The 25,994-nt window shown below is 67.6% G+C and overlaps 3 protein-coding genes and 1 long non-coding RNA gene across 9 annotated transcripts; 3 read left to right on the forward strand and 1 right to left on the reverse strand.

Moving 5' to 3' along the window:
- Positions 1–1,576: 1,576 nt before the first annotated feature.
- Positions 1,577–11,253, reverse strand: PLCD3 (phospholipase C delta 3). Of its 3 annotated transcripts, none has more exons than XM_068660555.1 (16): positions 11,068–11,253; positions 9,179–9,337; positions 8,051–8,279; positions 7,809–7,938; positions 7,097–7,322; positions 6,022–6,223; positions 5,792–5,936; positions 5,535–5,654; positions 5,280–5,462; positions 5,173–5,199; positions 4,502–4,661; positions 3,894–4,010; positions 3,647–3,795; positions 3,214–3,349; positions 2,369–2,518; positions 1,577–2,287 (listed from the first exon to the last, which is right to left on the reverse strand). In XM_068660555.1, exons 1-16 carry the CDS (start codon positions 11,168–11,170, stop codon positions 2,199–2,201), a joined length of 2,325 nt encoding a protein of 774 aa, XP_068516656.1. In that variant the 5' UTR covers positions 11,171–11,253; the 3' UTR covers positions 1,577–2,198. The 3 variants fall into 3 exon arrangements, with proteins under 3 accessions (XP_068516656.1, XP_068516655.1, XP_068516654.1); XM_068660554.1 differs by having other exon boundaries at positions 5,280–5,459; positions 5,535–5,687; positions 11,068–11,252; XM_068660553.1 differs by having other exon boundaries at positions 5,535–5,687; positions 11,068–11,251.
- An 800-nt stretch (positions 11,254–12,053) lies between these two features.
- Positions 12,054–13,375, forward strand: LOC137844609 (uncharacterized). Its single transcript, XR_011089956.1, has 2 exons — positions 12,054–13,124; positions 13,315–13,375. It is a non-coding gene; the product is annotated as an uncharacterized lncRNA (long non-coding RNA).
- A 1,539-nt stretch (positions 13,376–14,914) lies between these two features.
- ACBD4 (acyl-CoA binding domain containing 4) lies at positions 14,915–22,961 on the forward strand. Of its 4 annotated transcripts, none has more exons than XM_068660756.1 (10): positions 14,928–15,142; positions 15,252–15,372; positions 15,453–15,537; positions 15,609–15,729; positions 18,014–18,127; positions 19,344–19,450; positions 20,013–20,172; positions 21,513–21,691; positions 22,049–22,093; positions 22,448–22,961. In XM_068660756.1, exons 1-10 carry the CDS (start codon positions 15,073–15,075, stop codon positions 22,556–22,558), a joined length of 1,113 nt encoding a protein of 370 aa, XP_068516857.1. In that variant the 5' UTR covers positions 14,928–15,072; the 3' UTR covers positions 22,559–22,961. The 4 variants fall into 4 exon arrangements, with proteins under 4 accessions (XP_068516861.1, XP_068516857.1, XP_068516860.1 ...); XM_068660758.1 differs by having other exon boundaries at positions 14,936–15,142; positions 15,295–15,372; XM_068660759.1 differs by lacking the exon at positions 15,252–15,372 and having other exon boundaries at positions 14,932–15,142.
- Positions 22,962–23,852: 891 nt separating this feature from the next.
- Positions 23,853–25,398, forward strand: HEXIM1 (HEXIM P-TEFb complex subunit 1). The gene has a single exon (XM_068660761.1). The coding sequence runs from the start codon at positions 24,095–24,097 to the stop codon at positions 25,019–25,021; it is 927 nt and encodes a 308-aa protein (XP_068516862.1). The 5' UTR covers positions 23,853–24,094; the 3' UTR covers positions 25,022–25,398.
- The last annotated feature ends 596 nt before the right edge of the window (positions 25,399–25,994 follow it).

Genomic DNA, 25,994 nt, shown 5'->3' on the forward strand with positions numbered 1-25,994 from the left:
CCAGGCTGATGGAGGTAGATGCTTGGCGTGCCGGGCTTTTCCCTGCGCAGAGCTGTGCGCATCCTGCCCCAGCAGATGAGCGAGGTGGTTCCTCCTGAAGCGCTCCCACCGCTTCGGCACCGACACGGCGGAGCACTGGGCTGGTATCGGTGCGGTGCTGTGGCAGGGCTGCGGCGCTCTCCTACGGCTCTGTCCCCGTGCTCGGCTGTCTCCATCCACTCCCTCCTCTGTTTAACTTGGTCCTTGCCAGCCCAGCTCTGCCGCAAGTGCATGGAAAGGGAGGATGATGCCATCCCTCCCTGCAGTCCTGGGAGCACCTCAATATTTGTTTTTAAGGGCTATTTGTGCAAGCAATGCCTTGTCCCTTCTCCCCAGCCTTGGAGACTCAAAACCTCTCTGCTCAATGGGGCAAGCGCTAAACGGAGAAGCAGCAACTCCCAAAGACCTGGGGGAGCCGGATCCTTGCCACTCGGAGCATGTCCTGTGCACCCAGCTCTGCTTGAACTCCGGGGTGCTCCCCGTCTGCCTCCCCAGGTGGCACCAGGGCCGCACGGTGCCTGCTGCATCTCCTCTGCCGCACCTCGAGGTGCCCCGCTCGGCTGCTGTGCTGTCCACGCTGGTTTTCTGAATCGCTGAAATGCAACGCGCATGCCACTGATTGCCCTGTGACGTGCCACCAGCCTTCCCTGGGGGGTCAGCCTCTCCAGCCACCCCAGTGCCTCTTCCACCAGGCTCATCATTGTGTGCTGCGGGAGCCTCAGAGGTGAAGGGAACGTTTTCGTCCACGGAAACCCTCTAGCCCATAAGACATCTTTGAAAACCAACCCCTGAGAAGCTTGCTGCAAACCCCAGCCCTGCTGTGAAGCTCGGCACTGCCTCTTCCAGGAAATGCTGCAGGCACTGGGACTCAGCGTGGGGAAGGAGCGGGGAAGGCTGCCTGTCCCCATGCTGCTGGTAGCCAGCGGTGGCTGCGCTGTCACCACAGCACGATGGTGCGGCCCTGTGGTTTGTCTCTGCTCCCCGGTACTGTCAGCTCGCCTGTTTCCATCGCTCCAAGATGCTCTTGATCTCCATGCCAAAGGTTTCCAAAGCTGCACGCAAAGCCAACGCCCATCTATGCACTCCCAGTGTCCTTGTCCCCCTGCGCGCTGTGGCTCTTGTGCCCCATGGCACGTCCCTGCCCCGTGGGCATCTGTTTGCCTACCCCAGCCTGGGCTGATTTGGCTTCAGTGGTGGACCAGGAGCCACCATGCCCCTGCCGCCAGCACTGCTGCAGCCCGGTGCCCAGGGTCCTGTCGCCTATGCAAGCACCTCTGAGTCCCCTCCTGCTCCCCACGGAGCTGGGGGCCACCCCACGGTGGTGACAGGGGGACACCAACCATGAGGGCAGTGGAGCCAGGAGCCATGGGGCGTTTGGGGGCTGTGGGACCATGGGGCGAGCAAAACCTGGCTCCAACCAGCTCCCAGTGTGGGGGAGGACATCAGAAAAGGGGGCTCCCACCATCTCCTCCTGCTCCCCATGGCCACCAAAGCCACCCTTGCAGATGCCAGCAGGTGACAAGGACGCCGGTCAGGCTCTGTTAAAATAAACCTTTATTCGACTCGCTTGACAGCCGGGTCTCGATCTTTGCCCATCGCCAGTACTCGAGCACAGATCCGAACGCAGCCGGCCCTGCGTTCATCGCTGAGCCAAGCGGAGGCTCAGTACCACGGCTGTGGTGGCAGTGGCAGGGTCCCCTTGGGGACCTCGTGGTGGCAGGCACCACCCCTGCAGCCCAAGGGGCCAGGATCAAGCGTGGCTGGGGCTGGAGATGTTTGCGGGGGGGTTGCTGTCACTCATCGTGCCCCCAGAGCCGTGCTGGGCTGGTGGTGGCCTGGCCACCCTGTCCTGGCTGTCACAGTGTCCCTGTCCCCATGATGGGAAGAGCGGGGTGTGCAGACGGGGTGGCACCGTGGGACCCAGACAGGGTCCCCGAATCCCACAGGGACCCCAACCCGCCCTGCTGGCACCCTGCCCAGCTGGCACCCTGTCCCCCACACGAGCGAGCGGTGTCCCCAGCCCGTCTCCGCGCCCCATGCAGGGAACGGGGGGCATCCACAGCACGGGCGGGTGCCCAGCCCCATGCAGGGGCACCCCGACCCCACGTGCAGCACGGGCTGGGGACGCGGCGTCCCCCCTCACCGCAGCCACGGGGACCTCACAGGCGCTTGCATTTAACGTGCACGAAGAGCGTGGCGGGGGACAGGGACGCCCCGTCCTTGGAGAGCAGGTGGATGTGGCGATACCCTGGGGACAGAGCCGGGCTGAGCGGGGGGCGCGGGGCCGTTCCCCAAAAAGCCCATCAGCGGGGCACGGGCGCCCACCCACCTTCCCGCATGCTGGCCAGGGGCAGGGTGAACTGCCCCACGAAGTCGTTGCAGGAGGTGCTGTCGTGGTCCTCCACCACGAAGCGCACCAGCGCCAGCTCGGGCGCCTGCAGCTGGAAGCTCAGCGTCTCCTCCCAGCGCGGGTTGAAGCCTGCGGCACTGAGTCAGGGTGGGCACGGCCACCACGGCCACCCCGGGCACGGGACCGGCTCGTCACGCCGCCACCGCCACGCTCACCCCAAAACTGGGTTTGGGTCTTTGGTGGCTCAGGTGTCACCCCAGGGTGGGGTGTGGGGGGAGTGAGGGAATGGGGGAGGCACTGGGGGTGGTATGCTGGGGTATACTGGAAGGAATGGGGTTCATACTGGGATGTACTGGGTGGAACGGGATCACAACGGGAGCAGGCTGGCGCATACTGGAGGGAATGATGGTGACACTGGGACTGGGCTGCGGTATACCAGGGGAATGGGAGGGACATTTGGGCCAGGCTGGGGTATACTGGGGGAGTGATGGTGACACTGGGAGCAGGCTGAGGTATATGGGGGAACAGTGACAATGGGGATAGGCTGGGGTGTACTGGCAGGAAGGGGGGCCATACTGGGAGCAGGCTGAGCTGTACTGGGTGGGATGGGGATGACAAGGGAGACCAGCAAGGCAGCGCTGATGGAAACAGGAATGACACCGGGACCAGACTGGAGTATACTGGACAGGAGGAGGAAGCAGCACTGGGAGGACTGGGATGCCCTGGGTACCAGCTCAGCCTGGGGCGCACAGAGGAGCTCTGGGCCATGGGGTGCCTGGAGGACCCCCCCACCCCTGGGTGCCCCGGGGCCCGGCCGCGCTCACCGTTGTTGCTCCTGTAGCCGGTTTGCTGCTTGCTGCAGTCGGCCGGCACTCCATGGATCTCCACCCGCACGAAGGGGTCCACGATGGAGCTGCGCTTCTCCTGGTTCAGCTTGGGCAGCTGCTGGGCCGTGATGACCTGCGGGCCAGAGGGTGCAGGGGGCTGGCGGCACGGCGGGGACGGTGGCCTCGGGGAAAGGGACAAGGGTGGCACATGGCTGAGAGTGGGCACAGGGCTGGTGTCCCCCAAGAGATGGCACCTGGGTGGGCATTGGGATGGGGGCAGTGCCACCCAGGGGCAGGGATGTGGGTGGTTCTCAGAGAGATGCAAGGACAGCACCAGTGTCCCCAGGTGGCACCTGGCCGGGCATGGGGTTGGTGTCACCCAGCGGGGCTGCAGGTGTCACCCACGCTGGCAGGAGGGGGGGACGCTCACCCTGATGTGCAGCACGAGGCAGCGGGGGCCCTCGACGTGGGGGCTGCGCAGGAAGGGGGGCTTCAGCACGTAGCCACAGCACCCATTGCCCAGGAAGCGCCCGGCGTTCAGGTCCATCTCGTAGCCCGGCGTCTGGAAGTTGAGGGCCACTGCGGGGACAGGGACGAGGACGGGGACAGGGGCATCACGCTGGGTGCTGGGCCCAGGGGTGCAGGTTTGGGGGTGCCCAGGGGTTCTGGGGGCTCACCCAGCTGGCAGCCGGCGTTCCACATCTCCTGGGGGTTGTAGTTGGAGGAGTTCATCTTCAGCCCCAGCGGGTAGACGCGGCTGAGCTGCCGGGCGTTGTAGCGCACGAACGCCGGGCCTGGAGGGTGCCAGCTGAGCAGGGCAGGGCCTGCAGCACCCATGGGTGCCACGCGTCCTGCCCACACCCCTGTGCCAGGGGACGCTCGCAGACCCTGCCCAGCCAGCTGGGCGCAGACCTCAAGTCTTGGCCTGGACCCCAAAACCTGACCCCAACCTCAGACCTTGAACACGGATCCTGACCCCGGACCTTGGCTGCAGACCCTAGGCCCTGAGCCTGAGCCCAAAGCCCAGGCCCTGGCCCCAAAGCCCAGGCCCTGTCCCCAGACACTCCCCCAGATGTCACATCCCAAGCCCCGACCTTCAAACCAGAGCCCCCAGCCCCACCAGTCCTGAGCTGGCTGTGGCCGGTGTGTCCCCAACCCAAGGAGCCACCTCGGTGACAGGGCCCAGAGCATCCCCACCGGGTCCAGCCCTGACCCATGTCCTGGTGTGGCTCCGTCCATGTCCCTGTCCCCATCCCCGTCCCCGTCCCCGTCCCGCTGCCCTCACCTGCCTCCCTGATGAGCCTCCGGGCCTTCCTCTCGCTGAAGGAGGACACCTCGCAGGGCCGGGGGTGTTGCAGGGCCTGGGCCAGGCCAGGGAAGGGCACGGCCTGGCAGTACACCACCACCGCCGACAGCTCTGGGGCCACCTGCGACGCGTCCTTGGCCTGCAGGAGCCACCGTGGCATCAGGACCAGCAGCAGCCCCACCTGCCTGAGGGTCCTCACAGCCCCCACACCGCTGGCGCTGAGACCAACGGGGCTGTGGAGGCTACCACAGTGATGGAGAACCTGAGGCATCGGAGACCTCCAAGGCGATGGAGACCCCAAAGCGATGGACAAGGCAATATATCAGAGACCCCAAGGAGATGGAGAACCTGAGGTCACAGACAGCCCAAAGCAACGGGGAACTTGAGGTGATGCAGACCCCAAGGTGGTGGAGACCACGAGGGGATGGAAAACCAAGGGATGGAGACCCCTCCCCAGGGCAATGGAGACTGCGAGGTGATGGACGCCCCAAGGGGATGGAGACCCAAGGCCGTGTTGTTCCCAAGAACCTCCCAGAAATTGAGCACCAGACCCCACAGGGCAAGAGAGGCACCACCGGGGGCTCCCCAAGCAGGGCAGTGACAGCCGCTCGCCCCCCGTGGCCCCCACCCGCCCCCAGCACCCGACCCACCTGCAGCGGTTGGATCTCCTGCAGCGACTGGAAGAGGAGAGAGCGAGGCTGTGCTGGGGGCACCGCAGTGCTCGCCTGCCCCGCACAGCCCCAGGACAGCCCCTTACCCGCTGGCTATTTCTCTCCTGCAGCCTCTCCTCCTCCTCTTCTTCCTCCACTTCCTCCTCCTCTTCTTTCTTCTCCTCCTCTTCCTCCTCTTCCTCAGGGTCAGGGGCGGCGGTGACACCCCGGGGCTCACCCCACGGTTCCGGCAGCTTCTTGCCCTTCACCAGGACCTTCCCCTTCAGCTGCTGCAGGACAAAGGGCCGAGCTCAGGGCGGGCTGGGGACACGGGGACGCGGTGGCAGGCGGGGTGGCCTCACCTCCGGGGACGGGAGGTTGTCGGGGTCCTGCCCGTCCAGCGGCTGCGTCAGCAGCATGTCCCCGAGGATGGCCTTCATGTGCCGCGCCATGGTGGCCTGCTGCTCCAGCCCACAGTGGTTCTCCAGGGAGAGGATGACGGGGTAGGGCGATCGCTGGGGACGGGAACGGGGACGGGGACGGGGACGGGGACAGGGACAAGCAGCACTGAGCACCCGGCACCCAGCACCCACCCCGGGGCTGCCAGCGCCGTCCTCACCTTGAAGGCGTAATTGCGGATGCTCTCGATGACATCGCGGAAGAGGATTTTGGAGGTGAGCGTGTGGCCGTGGTAGATGACGGGCTCCCCGTCGGCACCTTCCCAGCAGTCCAGCTCCACGCAGCGGCAGCCCGTCATCAGCGCCCTGCCACCGCGCCGCCACCGCCGGGTGAGTCCCCGCGCCACCCGCAGCGACCCCGCCGTGCCCGCGGGCACCCCGCGGCACCCACCTGACGTAGGCTTCGGTGCTGCTGGTGCCGCCGATCTGGTTGTGGGTCAGGTAGGTGTTGTGGGAGGAGGAGATGAAGTAGTGGCACAGGGGCTGGCTCATGTCCTGGTGCACCTTGGTGTGCTCCTGGTTGAGGATGTCGCCGGCGGCCGAGAGCAGGTACATCATGAAGCCGTCCAGCATCATCAGGTCCTGCTGCCTGGCTGAGGGACGCAGCGGAGGGGTGTCACACAGGGCTGGCATGCAGCCGGCAGGGTGGCCCCGCATGGATTGTCCCCACGTGGGTGTCCCCTGTCTCCTGGCAGTGCCATGTTCACCCCAGGCCCGGCGCTGTGGCACCCAGGGAACATGCGAGTCCCCTTGGGTGTGCCATGCCCACCCTGATGTCCTCCATCCGCCTCTGCCTCGACCACCCTGGACCTGGCGTGGTGGCACCCACAAGATCTGGAAGTACCCTGTCCCCACCCCAACGTCCCCCATTTTGATGGCACCTCCAGGCCTCATACTGCAGTACCCAGAGGACACAAATGTCCCCTTGGTGTCCCATCGCTGCCCGATAGCCCCAGACAGTGCCACATCCACCCTGGGGCTGGCATCTCAGCTCCCGTGGGAAATGGAGGTTTTGTCCCCACCCAGATGTCCCCTGTCCTGATAGCACCATGCCCACCTGGCGTCATAAACCCAGGGGATGTGGAGGTCCCCTTGATGTCCCACCTCCACTCAGATGTCCCACGTCCTGCTGGTGACATGGAGACAACTGTCCCCGCCCTGCTGCCCCCCGTCCCTGGGCTGTGCCACATTCTCCGTGGGACCGGCACTACGGCACCCTAAGGACGTGGAGGTCCCTTTGGTGTCCACCTCCACCCTCATGTCCCCTGTGTTGGCGCACTGCCACCCAGTGCCACCACAAGGGAAGGACCAGAGGGACACAGAGGCACGCACCCCAGCCCTGGAGAGCCTTGTGCTCACCTGGGGGACACCACCACGTCCCCCCCATGAGCTGCCACCCTTTGTGCTCCACACCCAGCCCAACCGCCAAGCTCGCCGTCCTCGTCGTGGGACATCCCCGTCCCTACCCTTCTCGTTGAGCTCGTGGGCGTGGATGATGGCGCGGGCCTGGCGCAGGGTGGCCTCCTCGCCCTGGTCACGCAGGAACTCGCGCAGCTCCTCGGCCGACAGCACGCAGTCCTCGCCCGAGTAGTGCCCGAAAAGCTCCTCCAGCTCCGGCCGCCGCAGCAGCCGCCGGCAGAACTCCTCCAGCTCCCGGCCCTCCAGCCGCTCGTCACCCGAGCGGTCACACTCCTGAGGGGACCACGGCCCGGCCTCAGGGACCGTCCCCTCGGCCAGACCCACCCAGGCTGGGAGTCTGTGTGATGAGTTTGGGGGTCTCGGCTACCTGCCGGGGGGCTTGGGGATGTCCCCTCTGTGTCCCCCCCCTGCCCTCTGTCACCTGGAGCACGCGGGTCACATCCCCGCTGTGTCCCCACAGTCCCTATGCCCCCCAAGCTCAGGATGGAGCCAAGCAGAGCACCGTGCCTCAGTTTCCCTAGGGGTAAAGGGCCCTGGGGAGGTGCTGCTGTCCCCAGAGAGCCACCCGGGGAGGTGTCACACCCTGGGGACCAATGGAGCCATGTGGGGACAGCGTGGGGACAGCTCCCATCACGACAGGACCTGGACATTGGCAGCGCTCAGGGTGCAATGAGTTTGACAGTCCTCTGCGTTGGGCAGGGAAGGAGCCAGCGTGCCCTCAGCCAGGTGACAGCGGGTGACAGGGCGCAGGGCGGGTACCTTGAAGAGCTTGTAGGCGTAGATGTCGTTCATGTCGATGTTGATCATCCGCAGCATGCTCTTCACCTCCTGGAAGCACATCTTGTTGTCCTTGTTCTTGTCGGCTCGCTGCAGGATGCCGTGGATCCAGCTGCGTGGCACTAAGGAAAGCACCCCGGGCTGTCCCCAGGCTGTCCCCGGGCTGTCCCCAGGCTGTCCCCGGGCTGTCCCCACGCCGCGCCCCGCTGTCCCACAAAGGATACTGGTCGAGCTTCTCCCGCTGGTTCATGGCCTGCAGCCGCGCCATCAGCTTGGTGAGCCCCTGCACCCAGTGCTGGGCGTCCTCCTCGCCCCGCGCCGCCAGGTCGAGGTTCTTGCGCTTGCCCTTGAAGACGATGGTGAAGCAGTGCCGCTCGGGGAAGGAGCCGCCGTACTTGCGCAGCCCCTCCGACTGGTGGCCCTGGCGCACGCCCTCGATGTGCATCACGGAGACTGCGGGGACACGCGCCCTGACGGTCCCCACCCCGTGCGGAGGCGGCCACCGGTCCCCAGCCGAGCCGATGGCTCAGCACGGCCGTGGGATCGCCCCCACCCACCGTGCCCCAGCACCCCGCTGGCGGCCACCCCCGGTGTCCCCATGGCAGTGCCAGGTGTCCCCTCCGCTCCCCAGGGTGCTGTGGGCAGGGACAGGGCGCTCTCGGTGCAGCTGACGCTGCAGCAGTGCTGAAGCCACTAAGCCCAGGCGAGACGGGGCCCAGCGGGTCCAGGCCACTGTCCCCTGCGGGGATGGGGGTGGTGACGCCGGGGGGGGGATGGCGCCGTCTCGCAGCAGTGCCAGCACTGGGCAGACGTCCCAGTGAGCGTGGAGAGAGCTGGGTGACGCCAGGGAGTGGGGACAGAGCCCGGCCGGGATGGAGCCGGGTCCCTGCGCCAGTCCCGAGGGGGAGAGCAAAGGGAGTGGGCTCTGGGGGCTCGGCTGGGGGGCACTGGGAGGTACTGGGGGCACTGGGAGGCTCTGGGGGCAGTGGAAGGCAATGGGTGCAGTGGAAGAAACTGGGTGCACTGGGATGTGATGGGATGCACTGCGAGGCAATGGGATACACTGGGTGCACTGGGACACACTGGAATGCATTGGGATGCACTGGAAGGCACTGGGATGCACTGGGTGGAATGGGATGTACTGGGAGGCACTGGTCCATGGCTGGGGGCAGAGCAAGCTCAAGGAGGGGGGGGCCGTGGCTGAGTTGGGGTCCAGATCCCAGCCCCCACCCACACCCACGTGTGCTGGGGCTCTGCCCCCCTCCCCGCCGCTCCCCGCAATTCGAGGCCGGCAGGACCCAGCCCGGGGTCCCCAGCCCCTGGGGACGCCCCCCCCCAGCGCCAGCACCTACAGATCTGCTTGGAGGGGGCGCGCCTGAAGCGCCGCTCGAACCAGACGGTCATGCCGTCCTCCTGCAGCCGGTACAGCCGCTCCTTCGCCCGCCGCGCCTTCACCTTGCGCAGCAGCGAGCCCCGCAGCATCAGCTGGATGTCCTCGTCCTCCGTCAGCCCTGCGAGGGGACCGGCCCCGTGGGTGCACCGGGGTGGGGGCACCGGGGGCACCGGGTGGGAATGGGGAGAGGGGGGGGCTCTGTGCGCATCTGAGTGTGGGTACGTGCACGGTGCAGGGCACACAATGGGATGGGGATGGGATGGGATGGGATGGGATGGGATGGGATGGGATGGGATGGGATGGGATGGGATGGGATGGGACGGGGATATGGGATGGGATGGGGTGGGATGGGGTGGGATGGGATGGCACGGGACATGACACAACAAGATGGACAGGACAGGACAACGGTTTGGGATGGAATGGGACATACGTGACAGGATGTGACAATACAGACAGGACACGACAGGACCAGATGGGACAGGTTGGATGGGATAGGAAAGGGTGGATGGAACATATATGACAGGATGGGACAGGACAGGACAGGACGGGACGGGATGGGACAGGACGGGACGGGACGGGATGTGACAAGCCACTGCCATCAGCCCCATTTGGGCACTGCAGGGCCGGGACAGGGCACGGCAGTGGTCACGGAGCCCAGCCCTCAGGCCAGGGCTGCCAGATCCCAGCAAAGCCGCCCAAATCCGGTGTGGGATTTGGCTGGCAGCAAGCGGGCCCTCACCCGTCCCCTGCAGCCCCAACCGCGCCCCCGGGGCTGGCGGGGACCACGTGGCGGTGACGGTCCCTGCCCGGACGGGGCTGTGACCAGGCTGGGCACAATGACGGGGTGGCCTCGGGGGACCTGCACACCCACAGCCTCACCACCAGGACTTTTCCGTCCATTCTCCATGAAAGTTATTTCCTCCTCCTTTTTTTTTTTTTTTCCGGTTGTTTTGTGTTTTTTTTTTTTGCAACCATTCTTGGAGAACGGCCCCAGTGACTGTGCCCCCGCGCCCTTCAGGAATGCTCCTCCTGGGGTGGGAAACGGCAGTTTCGGGTCCCTGAGCTGGCCGCAGCCTCGGGGACACGGCCACCATCGCTGCCACCACCTCCTGTGACACCTCCTGGGGGATCTGTCCCTGTCCCTGTCCCTGTCCCCATCGGGCCACGTCCTCGCCTGGCACCGGCCGCCCGCACGTGAGCCACAGCCGGGGGCCAGGAGCTGACCATGCCGTGGGGGGACGGGTGGGTGCCGGGACGTGGGGACGGGTCGGGGTAGGGCTGTAGGGCTGCAGGGACCCCTGCACGTTCAGGTGCAGCCCTGCGAGGACACACGGACACACGGACGGACACACGGACGGGTGCACTGATGCAGGGACACCCGGACAGCCGGGCACCAGGACGCACGGACACACGCCCAAAGCCACTGGACCCAAAGCCAGCTCCTGCCCCGACACCCGCGACAAAACCCAAACCAGGACCCCCCCCCCCCAATGTGGGGCCATACACAGCCCCCCGCCGCCACTCCGAGCCCCGAGCCCCTTGTCCCCCTGCGCCCCACGGGACAGGCGCTGGTCACCCAGAGGGGGTGGCATGGGGGTGACGAGGGCTCTGTCCCCTTCTGCTTACAGTGGGGACCCCCCCTGGCAATAGGGACCCCCCCCCCAGCCATGGGGACACCCCTGGCAATGGGGAGCCTCCAACCGCAGGGACCCCAAAATCACGGTGACCCCCCCCCCACGGGGACCTCGCCCACCTTTGGGGACACCGCCCAACCGGGGACCCTCGCTGCCACGGGGGGATAACGGGACAGTACGGGACCCTCCCCCGGTGCCCCCCCCCGGCCCTCACCCATCTTCCTGAAGGCTCTGCCGGCTCGCCGGGGGCCACCGGCCCCGTCCGGGGGGGGCCGGGGCTGCTCGGGGCCGGGACGCGCCCTCCGCCCGCAGATCATGGCGAGGGCCCGGTGCTGCCGGTGTCCGCCGGGCCCCCGGGGCTCCCCCCCCCCGGGCTGGGCGGAGGCGGCGGGGAGGGGACGGGAGGGGAGGGGCGGCCCCGCCGGGACCGGGGCCCGGAGCGGGGAAGGGCCGGGAGGGGCCCGGGAGGCGTAACCCGGCCGGGAGGGGGGGGGCAGCGGGGGGGGGCCGGGGGGTCGGTACCGGGGGGGGGTCGGTACTGGGGTGGTCGGTACCGGAGGGATTGCAACGGGGGGGGTCGGTACCGGGGGTTTCGCCACCGGGGGGGGACCACCGGGGGCTTAGGTACCGGGGGGCTCGGTACCGAAGGGTTTGGCAACGGGGGGGTAGCACCGGGGGGGGTAACAGGGGATTCAGGGCCGGGGGGGGTCGGTACCGAGGGGTTCGGTACCGGGGGGGTCGGTACTGGGTGGGTCGGTACCGGAGGGATTGCAACGGGGGGGAGTCGGTACCGGGGGGGTTTCGGTACCGGGGGGGGCAACAGGGGATTCAGGACCGGGGGGTTCGGTACCGGAGGGATTTCACTGGGGGGGTCGGCACCGGGGGGGGGGCCCGGGGGGGCACCGGGGCTTCGGTACCGGAGGGTTCGGCACTGGAGGGGGTCGGTACCGGAGGGAATGCACCGGGGGGGTCGGCACCGGTGGGGGGTCGGTACCGGGAGGTTCGTTACGGGAGGGGGGCGGCACCGGGGGGATTGCACCGGGGGGGGTGGGGTCGGTACCGGAGGATTCTGCATTGGGAGGGTCGGTGTCGACGAGGGTCGGTACCGGGGGGGGGGGGGCACCGGAGGGGGGCGGTACTGAAGGGATTGCACCGAGGGGGGGCGGTACCGGCGGGGATCCTTACGGGTGGGGAGGGGGGCAGTACCGGGGGGATTGCACCTGGGGGGTTCAGCACCGGGGTGGGGTGGCACCAGAGGGGGTCGGTACCGGGGGGGGGCAGTACCGGGGGGGTTGAACCCAGGGCCCTACACCAGGGGCCCCCCATCACAGGACCCCGCTCTGCCCGGGGATGTGGCTGCCGGTGCCGGAGCTGGTGCCCAGCACCAGGAGGGACCCGTGGGCCACCCCTGTGCCACCACACCTGGGGACAGCGCCAGCGCCTCGTCCCCGCTCCGGTGGCACCTGGTGTGCTCAGGCTGGGTGATGCTGTGCTGGCCTAGCGGGGTGGTGGCAGCCTGGTGGCACACGGGGACACGGCCGTGTCGGTGGTGCGGGACGTGGTGGCCTCGCCTGGGGTCACGCCGCAGCTGGGGTCTGGAGCCTGGCCCCCAGCCCCATCCCAGGCTCCCCAGCCCCGGCCCCTCCACCCGAACCAGGCATTGATTTCAAGCCCTGTGCTGGTGGCAAGGGCTGCCCCCACCTGGCTGGCACCAATTCTTGCCAAAAACACCAGCACCGGGGGACAAGAGGCTGCCCCAGGCCGGGACGTGGGGACCAGGAGCTGCAGCACAAAGCAAGGAAATGGGAACCACAGCACGGGGCGGGGGGAACATCATGGGTCAGGGCGGGGGTAACCACGGCCACATGTGGGACCGGAGGGCACCCTGCGACATCTGGGCACCCTGGAATGACATCTGGGCACTATGGGCAATCTCTGAGCACTCTGGGGGGACGTCTGTAAATCCAGGGCAACATGTGGGCATCCCTGGAGCAACCTCTGGTTCTCCTGGAGCAACATCTGGGCACCCTGGGGCAGCATCTGTACACCCAGGGCAACACCTGGGCACCACAGAATGACATCGGGGCATCCCTGAGGCCACCTCTGGTTATCCTGGAGCAACACCTGTACGTCAAGGGAGACCCTCGGGCCCCTGGAGCAACATTCAGGTGTCCTGGATGGTCTGCGAGCATCCCAGAGCAAGGTCTGAGGATCCAGGGCAACACCTGGGCAGCGTGGGGTGGAGTCTGGGCACCGTGGTGCAATAATTAGGTGAGCTGGGGGCACATGAGGGCAGCTGGGGGGAACATCTGGGCAGCCCCTCGGGCGTGTTTTTGGGGGCATGGGGACTTGGGGAATTTTAAACAGGGGCAGCAGAGCCCAGGGCAGTGCCCCCTTGTGCTTGGCCCGTGACTTTTACCCGTTCAGGAGCCGCAGAAGGCATTTGGTGTTATTTATGCAGAAATGAAGGCATTTGGTGTTATTTATGCAAAAATGAAGGCATTTGGTGTATTGATGCAAAACGCCTCTTTCTCTGCTGGAAAACTTCGGAAAGCAGCTGCATCCACCCTGAAATGCACTTGCAACCGGATAGCCGGGCTCTGCCCTGGCTCCGCTCCAAGCCCTCGGCCCCCGAGGGGAATTGCACGGGCAGGAATTCAGCTGCCGACACCGAGCGAGTTTTGGAAGATCCCGGGGGAGAAGCGAACCGTGAAACGGTGCCGTGAGCGCGGCGGCAGCCACCAGCCCCCGGGGGTAGGACACGTCCTGTCCCCCCCCCCCCCCTCCCCGTCCTGCACCAGCCCTGGGCCGTGCCGGGGAATCAAAACACGTTGCATAACCACAACCCAGCAAAAAAAAAAAAAAAACATCACCACCACCAATATTATTAATAGCAGGATTACGAGCGGGGAAAGAATGGCTTATTGCATAAAATAAACACGGCCGAGGCTGGGGGGGGGGGGGTGGCTCGGAAATCCCTCACGGCCTGCAGCGGGAGCGGATCCCACTGCAGGCTCTGGGGGAGTGGATCCCACCCCAGGCCCTGAGGGATCGGATCCCACACCAGGCCCTGAGGGCTCAGATCCCACCCCGGGCCCTGAAGGAGCGGATCCCACCCCGGCCCTCTCAGCGTTGCCATTTTCTGCCCTGATGCAGAGGCAGCCGCTGGGCAGCGTTCCCGGCCCCGTCGGGCACAGCTCGCGTCCCGTGAGCCAGGCCCAGGCCATGGCTGGGGCCGGGGCTGGTTGTGCAGTCAGAGCCCGGCCGCCATCCCGGGGGGGGGCAGGAACCCTCCGTGGGAGCTCCGAAGTGGCGGGAGGATGGGACCCCCCCTTCGCTGCCTCGTTTTGCTGGGCCTTCAACTTTCACACCAAGCACGGGCCATGTGGCCGTGGCCTGGCCCCCTCCCCGCACCCAGCCCTGGCCGAGGGCTGGGCCCAGGCACCCCCAGGTGGCCGCAGGGCTGCCCATGGTGGCCCCCCCCTGGCCATGTCCCCCCCCGGGCCGTCCTGTCACCGTAACGCCCCCGGCCCCAGGGCACCGCGTGCCCCTCGCTGCCACCCCCGTGTCCCCCCGCGGCACACCCCCACCCTGCGCCCTCACCGCGGGGGCCCAGTCCCGCCCCCTCCTCCCCACGGCCGCTATCCCAGTTTGGTTTTTATATTGACCTAAATTGGATTTTTATAATTAACCAAAAAAATGACCAAAAATAACCAGTCCCCCCCCCAGGCCCAGCTGCCCCATGCCCCGCGGTGAGTCCCCTGCCCCCCACCCAGCACTGAGCCCCCCCCCCATGAGGCCCGCCCTGCCCAGTGCCCCCAGCGCGTCTCCCAGTGCTCCCAGTGTGCCCCCCCCGTGCACTGTCCCTTTAAATCCCCCCCCCCATCCCCGGGCTCTGTCCCTTTAAATCCCCCCCCCGCCCCGGGGCCCCGCCCCCTGCCCGCCGCCCTGCAGCCCCCCCCCTCGGCCAGCAGGGGGCGCCGCTTCCCCCGGCCGAGCCGCGCTCCCATTGGCTCCGCCGCGCCGCTCACCGAGCGGGGCGGGAGGGGAGGGCGCAGCGCGGCCCGTTTCGGAAGCGGCGCGCTGATTGGGCGCGGCGCCGAGGTAATGATGAAAGGCGCGCGCTGATTGGCCCCGCGCTCTCCCCTCACGGAGAGGCGCTCGGCGGGGCCGGGACCGGGACCGGGCCGGAGCCCGGGGCGGCGGCGGCGGCGGGGCCATGGCGGAGCCGGGCTGCGGGGCCCAGTTCCGGGCCGCCGTGCGCGTCATCCAGGGGCTGCCCCGCAGCGGTGAGTGCGGCCGGGCCCGAAGCGGCCCCGGGGGGTGAGGGGGGGCTCGGTCGTTCCCGGGCCCGGTGGCGGCGGCCGCGGCCGCGCTGAGGCGTTTGCGGTGCCGCAGGCTCGTACCGGCCGTCCTACGAGGAGATGCTGCGCTTCTACAGCTACTACAAGCAGGCGACGGCGGGGCGCTGCCAGGGCCCCCGGCCCGGCTTCTGGGACCCCATCGGCCGGTACAAGTGGTAAGCGGGGGGGGTCGGGGCCGCTCCGGGGCCGGTTCGGGCCCGGCCCGGCCCCCCCCTGACGGCGCCGCTCCCCGCAGGGACGCCTGGCACAGCCTGGGGAGGATGACCAAGGAGGAGGCGATGGCCGCGTACGTGGCCGAGATGAAGAAGGTGGCCCAGAAGGTAGCGGGGAGCGGGACGGGCCCGGCCCGGTGCCTCCCGCCGGGCCCCGCCGCAGCTGTGGCCGTCCCCAGGTCATCGACACCGTGCCCATGGACGAGGCGACGCGGGAGATGTTCAAGTACTTTGAGCCGCTCTACGAGGTGATCCGCGACATGCCGCGGCCCCCCGAGGACTTCTTCAAAGGGGAAGGGGGTGAGTGGGAGCCCCGCTGCCCCCCCGCTGCCCCGCATGCCCCTCGCTCCTCACGCCTGCCCTCCTGCTGCTGCTGTCCCGGCACGGCCGTCGCCTCGAGGCTCTGCTCCCCAAGAGGGGACACGGGGGACACACCACGTCCCGCCTGGCTCCTCAGCTCCCGAGGAGGTGCTGCTGAGGTGCTTGTCTGAGCACCGCTCTCCAGCAGGTGCCTCCTCAGCGTGGGCTTTCTCTGCCCTAAAGTTCTTGGGAGAAAACTTGAGCTTTGGCTTCTGAACAGCCCAAGGCCATATGCAGCCAAAGGTAGAGCCGGGGGCTTGGTGCAGGTTCAGCATCCCGGCCACGGGGCTCTCCTTTCTCCTGGTCAGCCTGGGCACGGGCACGCCTCCAGGCAGGGCGGGCTGCCAACCAGAGCCAGGGTCATCCGACAGAAACAGGTGCCTGTTTTTGCAGCAGAGTGGAGATGGAGAAACAGGGGTTGGGAAAGGGGATTAGTGGGATCTGGAGATGCTGGAACAGCCTTGTGCTATAAAAAGTCCTCTTCCAGCCCTTTCCACATGTGTCTGGTGGCTGCTGTCTCACGCTGAGGGGTTGCTGGGGACCCTTCTCACCCCTGGAGCAGGGTGGTTCCTGTGAGAAGGGTTTGAGCGAGTCAGGGGCTGGGTTTGGCTGTCCGAGAGCCAGCCGTGCTGTTTCGGAGGGGAGGCTGCCACAGAAAGGCTGTGCATCCGGACGTGTGCCTGTGCCTAATTTCCAGTAGATTAGCTCGGCAGCAGGTGAGCTTTGGGGTATATTTGCAGCAGGTTTAAACCGTCAGTGCTTCCCTAATGTCAGAGGCGCTCTGGCAAACAGCCTCGCTCTCTGCCTGTCCCCAGGCATCTGTCCCCACTCTGACAGCCACTGTCACCCCCTGTGTCTGCAGAGCTGCCCAAACACGTCGCCTGGACTGCACGCTCCTGTACGGCTTGGCCTTACAGGGGCTGCTCCTGGCCTTACAGGGGCTGCTCCTTCCTGTGGTGCCCAGATGCTTTTGTTCTCTATGTTGACATCAAATCTAGTTCCTTTAAAATGCAAATAGACTTTATTTTTCTCTGGTCAATAGAAGCTGGGGCTAACGTCCTAGTCATTTCTCACTCGAGTGTGTCCCCCTGCATAGTGACACGTAGAAATGGCAGCCTCATTTGTGCCTAAACCCGACACTGTCTGCAGAGCAAAGGAACCCCAGGTGCCTGAAACATGGTTTAAAAGTCTGAGCTTCTTAAGCTGTTGAGTCATTTGTGTTAAAGGCTCTTAAACCTGCCTTGAGATGTGCTGCCGCAACTTCTGCTGGTGATGATGCAGGTGAGGAAGGTGGGTGGGTGCTGGTAGCAGTGCCCGAGGTACGGTCAGAACGTGGCGGGTGCCGGCCCACAGAGAGCTGCGTGGTTTCCCTCGCCTTGCAGGCCAGAGGCGGTGCGTGCGGTGGCCGAGCCACACTCGTTCTTGTTTATTTACAGCCGGCGCACCATAAACCACGACTTGGAACCCAGTTGTGAATGGCGCAGGGTCGCAGCAGGTCTCGAGCCGACAAAGCTTTCCCAAGCATCTTTGCACACACAGGCCGAGACTGAAGCAACCCCGGACCCACAGTTAAGCACCTCCATCCTGCCGCCCAGGCGGTGCTGCTCCCCCGGCCCCGTGGGCGCACGGGGGCTGGTGGTGGAGCTCGGCTCCTCGGGGCGGAGGTGACGGGACCCTGCCCGGCGGGACAGGCACAGGGCTTGCTCTGAGCAGAGGCCTGGGGTGCTGGTCTCGGAGCAGCCTCCACACTCACTCCTGCGCTGTGTGGTCCCGTCCCGTAGCTGGGAGCCTGGCGTGACGGCGGGCTGGGGACGGCAGCCCCGCAGAGGTGCGTGGGCAAGGCACCGGCAGGGCGGTGTTGCCACATCCCCGCATGGCCAGGAGCAGGGAGCAAAGTCCCAGCTGCCGAAGGGCTGTGCAGCTGGCTTAACCCCGTGGGCCCAACCAGGCACCCGAGGAGACGGCGGGAGCTGGTTTATAAACACAGACACGTTCTGGCTGCTGCCTGCCTCCGGGTGAAGCCTCTCCTCCACTCCTGTTAGCCATCGAGCTCGCTGCTGCACACATCCTTGCTGCCCCAGGCTCCCAAATCCACATGTCCCCCACTCTGCCCAGCAGCAAAACAGCTGTGAGGAGGCCAGCGCAGAGCCGAGCAGGGTGGGCTGCACCACAGGGATGTGAGCAGCGCCTTCACTCTGCTCTCCCTCTCTCTGTCTCTGTGCAGATGGGCAGGAGCAGGCGGCCGACCCCAGCCAGGACGAGCAAGCGAGCGGCCCGGCCGCGGAGCAGCGGGAGGACGTGCTGCCCGAGGAGCTGCAGGACGGGCAGCGAGCGCCAGGTTGGTCTCCCCGGCGTGGCCAGCACCCGGCAGAGACCCCGCGGAGGAGGCACCGGCGACAGAGCCGGGCTGGGCTTCCATCTCTCCGCAGAGCTGTTGGCTTCAGGCACGTGTGGTCCGACCCTGCCTGTGTTTCGGGCACCGCCCCGGTCACACAGAGCCGGAGCTTCTCGTGGGGGCAGCTCCCGGTGCTGGGATATCCCTGAGCGCGTTGGGTGCCCTCGTGTTGCTCGTGTCTGGGCAAAGGGGCCTGATTCTGCTGGCCTGCCGCAGAGGGCTGAAGGTTGGGAGTGTGACGTGCTCCCGTGGACGGGGAAAATGCCCTGAGAGGTCTGTGCTCTGGGAGGGGAAGTTCTCCCTCGGCCTGAGCCAAGTTTGCCCAGCCGGTGGGGCTCTGTGGGGCTGTCAGTGCCCCGGTGGTGGATTTGCACGGCCCCAGCACACCCACCCGCTGCCGGTGCTGTGCTGGGGACAGCAAACTCCCTGTGCCCCCTCTGTGGCGGCACACGCAGCTCTCCCCGCCCGGAGGGGCCCCTGCTTCAGCCTCGTGCTGCAGGGAGGAGTCCTGCCCGGCCCTCCCTCAAGGAGCGAATATGGTCACGGAGCGAGCGTGGGCTGGGGCTGAGCGCAGCCGGGAGCTGGCACCCGCTGGTGGCACCCGCGGGACGTACGGGGTGCGCTGCGCTGTCCCTCAGCAGCGCTGGACTTGGGGTGGGAGGGGGGGAAGATTGATTCCCTGGGGCCTTGGATGCTGCTTGGATGCAACCCCCGTGCCAGGGGTTGTGCTGTCAGGACACGGCAGCCTCCTTCCTGGGGGGAGCTGGACGTGCGCAGAGAGCTGCCCTGGAAAGCCCCGTGCTGGGGCTTGTGAGTGAGGCTCTGCAACGCATTAGGCAGGGAGGGGACAGGGAATTCAGACTCCCGGCCGCGGTGCTGAGCCAGCAGCAGCCCCGTTCCTTCGCCCTCTGTGCCTCGGTTTCCTCCCCAGGAGCGTGAGCGATGCGTTGCTGCCTCGTGCGGGTGGAGTTAACGCTGCTTTGAGCCTCCCGCTGAAGAGCTCCGGCCTCCTCCTGCCACCCTGCTTTGTGCACGCTGACACCGGCTCTGTGCCCGCTTGCAGCCCGGCTGCCTTCTGCCTGCGCGGGGCTCCTGCTGCCCCCAAACGCCTTTGTCACGCCAGCACCACCTGCGGCTGAGCCGTGTGCTTCCCTTCCAGGAGGAGGGCTGGCTCCTGCTGCCGACACGCGTGAGGGTAGCCAGGTGGCCAGTGACTCTGAGGGGGAAGTGTTCTGCGACACCCTGGAGCAGATGGAGCCCGAGCAGGTAACGTCTCCCGGGGCAGGATGGCCTCGAGGAGGGCTGGGGTCCCTCCACACCGTGGCAGAAACTTCCCCTGCCGGCAGCCCTGCTCCAAACAGCAGCTCTCTGTGTTTTGCTGTCACCTCCACACTGCTTTCCTGGCAGCCCTGCAACACCCCAAACGTCTACAGGGGCCCCGGTGAAGCAGCCCTGCCGTGTCCCTGTGCGTTGGAGCCTGGTCCCGTCACCGAGGGCAGGCTGAGGAGCCCTCAGGTGCCCCGGCAGCACCCACAGCCTCCTTCACTGCTGCAGCACGGCCCCGGTGGCTGAGCAGGGCTGGCCCCGAGCCGTGCAGGCACCCAGTGGCCCCGCCACTCGCTCGTTGCTCCTTGCTCGTCCCTGTGCTCGCAGGCAGCACGGTGCCGCCCGCAGCGCGAGGCGCTTCCAGTGCCGCAGCGAGTGCCCCTGGGCAAGAGGCACGAGGCCGCCCGCACGCCTGGGTCCTCCAGGAGCTCTGCCCCAGCCTCCCGTGTCCCCCGGGGAGGGAGGGGGGGTCTCAGGGCCGTTCTTCTCTACCCCCGCACAGGCTGGGCAGCCGCTGGGCAAGCAGGGGCTCTCCCTGAACAGCGCCCAGGCCGGGCCTGAGCCCCGAGCGCCCCGTGCTGCTGGGCGGGGAGAGCGGGGCGAAGGCAGAAGACGAGCGGGGAGGAGCGGCACTGGCCTCGCAGCCCCGGGCTCTGACAGAGGTGGGTGAGCGCTGGGCTCCTGGCGCCTTCCCGCTGCTCCCTCCTCACCCTGGGGTGCCCGTGCAGGGGCTGAGCAGAGAGGCGAGGGCTGTGACCACCAGCAGCCTGGCTCAGTAGCCACACGTCCCGTGCGTCCCCTCTCTTCATCCCTTGGTCCCCAAGCAGCCCCGTGTTTCACCCCGCGGGGACAGATCCCCTTTGTTGTCCCCAGGCTGTGTGACAGCTGTGCCCGCTGCCCTGCGCTGCTGGGCCCGTGGCTTCTCTCCAGCAGCCTGGCTCAGAGCGCGGCTCCCCGGCAGCGTGAGCCCTGCAGCAAGCACTGCACGGCCCCACCGGCAGCGTCCCGGTGTGGTGGGACCTGGCTGGGAGCTCGCCGCGGGGCTTGGGTGGGCCAAGCTGGGCTTGGTGCCCCTGGAGGCACTGGTCCAGGGGACAGGACCAGGCCCTGCTCCAGCCCTCCTGCGGTGCCAGTCGCGTGCCACCAGCCTCCGGTGCTGCAGGTGTCAGCGCTGCTGCAGGGACAGAGCCAGGAGCCCTGCTGCTGCCCTGTGCTCTCCCCGTCCTGCCGGACACATCCAGGGGCTGTGCTTGGGGCTGGCTCTGCCACCCTCGCCAGCAGGGCTCCATCTGCGGAGGGGCAGGAGCACGACCCACCACCGTGCTTATCTCCCCATTAATGTTTCCGTAAACCCTCCCGGGCTGCTTGACCTTGGGAGTTAACTTGTAACGAGGCCGATAAAGCCAGCCTAGGCTGTCCCCGGGGCACCGGAGCGAGGGGGCAGCGCAGGGGCCAAGGAGCAGCTCGTGCCACGGCAGGCACTTGCCTGTCCCCCACTTGCAGCGAGGGTTATTTGGGTGCCGCAGGGGCTGTGGTGAGGCAGGTTTGGGGGCTCTGCTGAGTCCCGGGGCCCGGCAGAGTGGCAGCCAAGCAGGCCAGGCACCCTCCTGGCCTTCGCTGCCGCACTTGGTGAACCGAGGTGACCTGCGTGTGCCCGTGCAGGTGCAGTGTCAGTGGGGCAGAGGTTGCCCAGCACAGCCACTGCTGCACTGGGGGACACGGTGCCAGTCCCTGGCCCCAGAGCTGCTGGGGGAGAGGGACGTGGGCTGCTGGGCCGGGCTGGGAGCTCCCAGCTCTGCGCGTGCCAAGGTTGGGCAGAGCCGTGTGGGCAGCCCGGGGCAGGACGCAGGCACCCACTGAGATCCGTCAGCAGCAGTGCACGGCCTCGGGTCCTCGGGGAGCTCGGCCTGCCCGGGCGAGTGGCATTGCCCCTGCGCCACGTGCACCGTGCGAGCTCCCGGCCGCCTCCTGTCTGAGCAGCGCCCGTCTTTGCACCCTGCAGATCCGCAGCTTGCTGGGGCAGCGCAGGATGCCGAGAGAGCCCCTGAGCTTGCCCACGGGAGCCAGGGGCTGCTGCTGGAGGTGGACGCCCACGTGGCCGGCACCGTGCGGGCCCTGCAGGATGACATGCAGCGCGTGCTGCAGCGCCTGAGCGAGCTGGAGACGCTCACCTCTGCGCAGGTACGTGCCCGGCCACGCAAAGAGCTGGGGGTGCTGGCCCGTGGGGCTGTGCTGCCCCCCGGGTGTCACTGGTCCCTGTCCCTGCCCACGCAGCCTGGGTTGGCCCAGGTGCGGAGAGACCTTGGGCTGCCATCGTGGCCTGGCAGAGTGGAGGCTGTGGCTGCTGCTCTGAGCTGCCCCGAGGTGCGGGCAGGGAGCTGCCATCCCCGCCATCGCCCCCTGCCCCAGGTCCTGGCCCGGCTGCTCTGCAGAGCCCTGCCTGGGCCCGGTTGTTCCCAGCCCCTCTCTGTGGGGATGCGGTGGCTGAACGGGGGTGCCTGGCCCTGGCCGCACCCTGACACCTCTCCTGTCTCGCAGGGGGACACCTCTGGGGCTGAACCTGGCCGGCTGCTTGCACCACAGGTGAGTTGGAGGCGGGCAGGGCGCTTCCTGCTGCTGGCCCCTCCGTGTCCCTGCCCTGTGGGGCCTGGCTCCTCAGCCCCTACCCTGACACTGCTGGGGGTGGGGGGGGACAGACGGGGGGACGGTCCCTCAGCTGGGAAGCAGGAGCAGCCCTGGGGATGTGTCCCCGGTGTCCGGGCAGCAGGGACGATGCGGTGGCAGCACGAGGAGACCTCGGCAGGATGACGGCCGCGAAAAGGACGGCCGGGCTGTGTCGGTGCCCCCGCTGCCCTTTGGGATAGGGGCCGGGGGGGCTCGGTCTCAGCGCTAACACCGAGCCCTTGTGCCCCCCCCCCCCCGTCTGTCCCTCACCAGGCAGCGTTCCCGTGGCCGCTGGCGGTGTCCCCGCGCACGCTGCTGTTCCTCATCGCCTGGCCCTTCGTCACCCAGTGGCTGCTGCGCCGCTGGCAGGGCACCAAGAGGTGACCGCCGCGGGACGGCCCCGCTCCGCCTGCCCCCACCGCCACCGCCCTCCTGCCGCTTCTCACGAGCCGGGAAAGCGCCGGGACCGCCGCACCCCCACCCCCCACCGCCGCCTTCCTGCCACCGGCGGCCCCGGCCCCGAGGGAGCCGAGCTGCGAGCCCGGGACCCCCCGGGACCCCCCGGGCCCCCCCCTCGCAGCCGGCCCCGGGTCGGGGCGGGGCCGCCTCGCACCGCCGCTCCCAGCCGCTGGGCCCGGCCCCGCACGCACGGGGGCGCCCGAGCGCTGCCCGCACCCGCGGCGCCGCCATCACGCAGCGGGGAGCGGGGCCGGAGCCCCCCGGGGGGGCCCGCGGGGAGCCGGGGGAGCTGCGGGGGCCGAGGCCCCATTAAAGCGTTGCCTTCTCAGCCCGGCGCCCGCTCCGTGCTCTGCGGGGACCCCGGGGGGGGGCACCCCGCGACCACCGGCCCCGGCCCCGCCAGCCCCGGGCTGTGCCCGTGCCCCCCGGTGGCGGGGACATCGCTGGGGGGGGGGGGGAGGGAACCGGCCCGGCCCCGCGCCTTCAGCCCTGGGGGGTCCCTGAGGGGGGGTTCCCCGGGAGGTGCTGCCCCCCCCCCCCCCCCCGTCCCTCCCCCCCTCTCTCGGCCCCGCCCCTCCGGTTGTGGCCGCGGCGCCTTTAAGCCGGGCCTCGTCCCCTCCCGGTTTGTTTACATCTCCCTCCGCGCTCTGACCGCATCACCCAGCGCGGCCCCGGGACTCCTCCGCCCGCACTCCCCCCCTCTCCTCCCCCCCCGTTTCTCTCCCCCCCGCCCTCCGGGCCCCGCCGCCGACCCCCGACAGCCCCGGGGGGGCCGGGGCCGGGCCGCGGGGAGGGACTTCAGCACCGCCCGTGTGTCCCTCCGCGCCGCGGGGACTCTTTTCGGGCCGTGCCACCCGCCGGGCGCGGGGGGGGCGGGGCCGCTGCCCTCAGCGCCGCCCTGAAGGTCGCCCCCCCCCTCCTCGCGTGTGGTACGGCCCGGACCCGCCCCCCGCCCTCCCCGATTGGTGGAGCGGCTCGCGAGTGACGTTCCGCCCCGCCAATCGCCGCCCGCTGCTCCGTGCGGCCAGGGGGCGGGGCTCCGCGCGAGGTCCCGCCCCCCGCGCCCGCTGATTGGTCGCGGGGCGGGGCCTGAGGCTCGCGGGGAGCCGCGGTGGCAGCGGCGGGCGCGCGGAGGGGGCGGGGCGAGCAGCGCGCCTGCGCGGGGCGGGGCGGGGCGCTCGCGGCTATATAAGGCGGGGAAACGGGCGGGGAGCGGCAGTCGGGAGCTGGCGGCGGCGGCGGCGGGTGGCGGTGCGGGGAGGGGCGGGGCGCGGAGGGGGGAGGAGGCGGCGGCGGCGGCGCGTGCCATGCGCGCGGGGGGGCGGGCCCAGCGGCGTTAACCCCTCGGCGACCGGAGGCGGCGACCCCCGGGCTCCGGCCCCGTGCCATGGCCCCGACGGCCTGAGGGGGCCCCCATGCGGCGCGGGTAGCGGCCGCCGGCCGGGAGCGCAGCCCGGAGCCATGGCAGACGCAACGGCCGCCGAGCCGCAGCCCCCGTCCGCCGCGGAGCCGCAGCCCGAGCGGGGCGAGCAGCAGCAGCAGCAGCCGGAGGCGGCGGCGGCGGACGGCGAGGCCGGGAGGCTGCCGGCCCCCGGGGCGGCGGCGACGGCGGCGGAGGAGGAGGAGGAGGCGGCGACGGCGGCGGAGGGCGCGGGCGGCGCCGAGGGGCGGCCGGCGGAGGGCGGCGCGGCGCGGCCCGGCCTGGGGCCGCGGTACCGGGCGGCCGTGGGGCGCGCCGAGGAGTGGCCGGCCAAGAAGAAGCACCGGCGGCGGCCGTCGAAGAAGAAGCGGCGCTGGAAGCCCTACTCGAAGCTGAGCTGGGAGGAGAAGCAGCAGTTCGACGAGCGGCAGAGCCTGCGCGCCTCGCGGCTCCGCGCCGAGATGTTCGCCAAGGGGCAGCCGGTGGCCCCCTACAACACCACGCAGTTCCTGATGGAGGACCACGACCAGGAGGAGCCCGACCTCAAGACCGGGCTGTACCCGCGGCGGGCGGCCGCCAAGTCGGACGACACGAGCGAGGAGGACTTCCTGGAGGAGGCGGCCGAGGAGGACGGCGGCAGCGACGGCATGGGGGGCGACGGCAGCGAGTTTCTGCAGAGGGACTTCTCGGAGACCTACGAGCGGTACCATGTGGAGAGCCTGCAGAACATGAGCAAGCAGGAGCTGGTCAAGGAGTACCTGGAGCTGGAGAAGTGCCTCTCCCGCATGGAGGACGAGAACAACCGGCTGAGGATGGAGAGCAAAAAGTACGGGGGGGAGGCGGCGGAGGCGGCCCGGGTGCGGCAGCTGGAGCAGGAGGTGGACAGGTTGCGAGCCGAGAACCTGCAGCTGCTGAAGGAGAAGGACCTGCACAGACAGGAGAAAGCCCCCAGCAAGCTGGGGGAGTGACACTGGGGGGGGGACAGGGGGGCTTTTTACAGTGGTGGGATGTAACATTATATACATGTGTACAGAGACGCCGGCGGACCCTTTTTACGACGCGTAATCGGAATAAACCACAGCCTTGTATCGGTTTGACGCTCTCGCTGTAGTGTAGTGTGTGTGCTGCTCGGCCTGTGTGCAGCTGAGGCTTCCCCCTTTTTTAGGTGGCTGTGACGGGGCTAGGGGAGGGGTTGATGTATAAGTGAACTTGATTTATGATGCTTTTTTTTTTTTGTGTGTGTGTGTGTTTAAACCAAAAATGATCCCCAAGAAACTTGTAAATTGGCCAAAACTGACTATAAAAATTATAGAGGTCTAATAAATTTAATTACTTGTAACTGTAACAGTTTCGGTGTGATTTCTAGAAAATATTCAAAATGTCATTCTCCCATGCGGGAATACATTTTGAATCATTTTCATGATATTACAACTGGTCTATGAAGTTTTTCGATTAAAACTGGCCGGAATTTCTCACTTAGCTATTTTGCATAGTTGGTTCCGCCCCCTTGCCCCCCCCCCCCCCCCCCCTCCCTTATTTTTCACTTTTAATCCCATGAAATGATTTTATGCTCTGGCACTCTTAAAATACCTGGAAGAGGGATAACATCCTGTGCTCTTAATATAATTTGTATAATGGCCACTACTTATACCTTTCTAATGTATTAATAAGCTAAAATATATTTGCTCAGTTAAACTTAATTTTCCTCCTTCCTTCTAGTTCTGTAAGAACCTGGGCCAGTTAGCTGAAATCACAGCAAAAATGCCTGGAAATGGTCTTAATGCTACAAGGGAGGCTTAAAGTTTTTGCAGTGGCCCCGTGAAAAGTTCTGGTCGTCAGCACTTTGCCTCAGAAATGGCTGACAAATGAGGCGGCTTGGTGGAAGTTGCACGTGATGGCCAAACCTTTTCGTTTCTTGCCGCTGTACCTGAAATGGAAGGC

The sequence above is a fragment of the Anas acuta genome, chromosome 25 (genome assembly GCF_963932015.1).
Source record: "Anas acuta chromosome 25, bAnaAcu1.1, whole genome shotgun sequence".
NCBI classification, from domain to species: Eukaryota; Metazoa; Chordata; class Aves; order Anseriformes; family Anatidae; genus Anas; species Anas acuta.

What these genes read in the sequence shown, in the direction of transcription:
- PLCD3 (XM_068660553.1), bottom strand. Translation starts at nt 11,170, where the DNA reads ATGATCTGCGGGCGGAGGGCGCGTCCCGGCCCCGAGCAGCCCCGGCCC. An exon ending in AGGAGAGAAATAGCCAGCGG is followed by an intron (nt 5,200 to 5,279) that starts GTAAGGGGCTGT and finishes CTCCTCTTCCAG; the next exon opens with TCGCTGCAGGAGATCCAACC. An exon ending in GAACGCCGGCTGCCAGCTGG is followed by an intron (nt 3,796 to 3,893) that starts GTGAGCCCCCAG and finishes CTGTCCCCGCAG; the next exon opens with TGGCCCTCAACTTCCAGACG.
- ACBD4 (XM_068660756.1), top strand. Translation starts at nt 15,073, where the DNA reads ATGGCGGAGCCGGGCTGCGGGGCCCAGTTCCGGGCCGCCGTGCGCGTC. An exon ending in AGCCCCGGGCTCTGACAGAG is followed by an intron (nt 20,173 to 21,512) that starts GTGGGTGAGCGC and finishes TGCACCCTGCAG; the next exon opens with ATCCGCAGCTTGCTGGGGCA. An exon ending in GCCGGCTGCTTGCACCACAG is followed by an intron (nt 22,094 to 22,447) that starts GTGAGTTGGAGG and finishes GTCCCTCACCAG; the next exon opens with GCAGCGTTCCCGTGGCCGCT.
- HEXIM1 (XM_068660761.1), top strand. Translation starts at nt 24,095, where the DNA reads ATGGCAGACGCAACGGCCGCCGAGCCGCAGCCCCCGTCCGCCGCGGAG.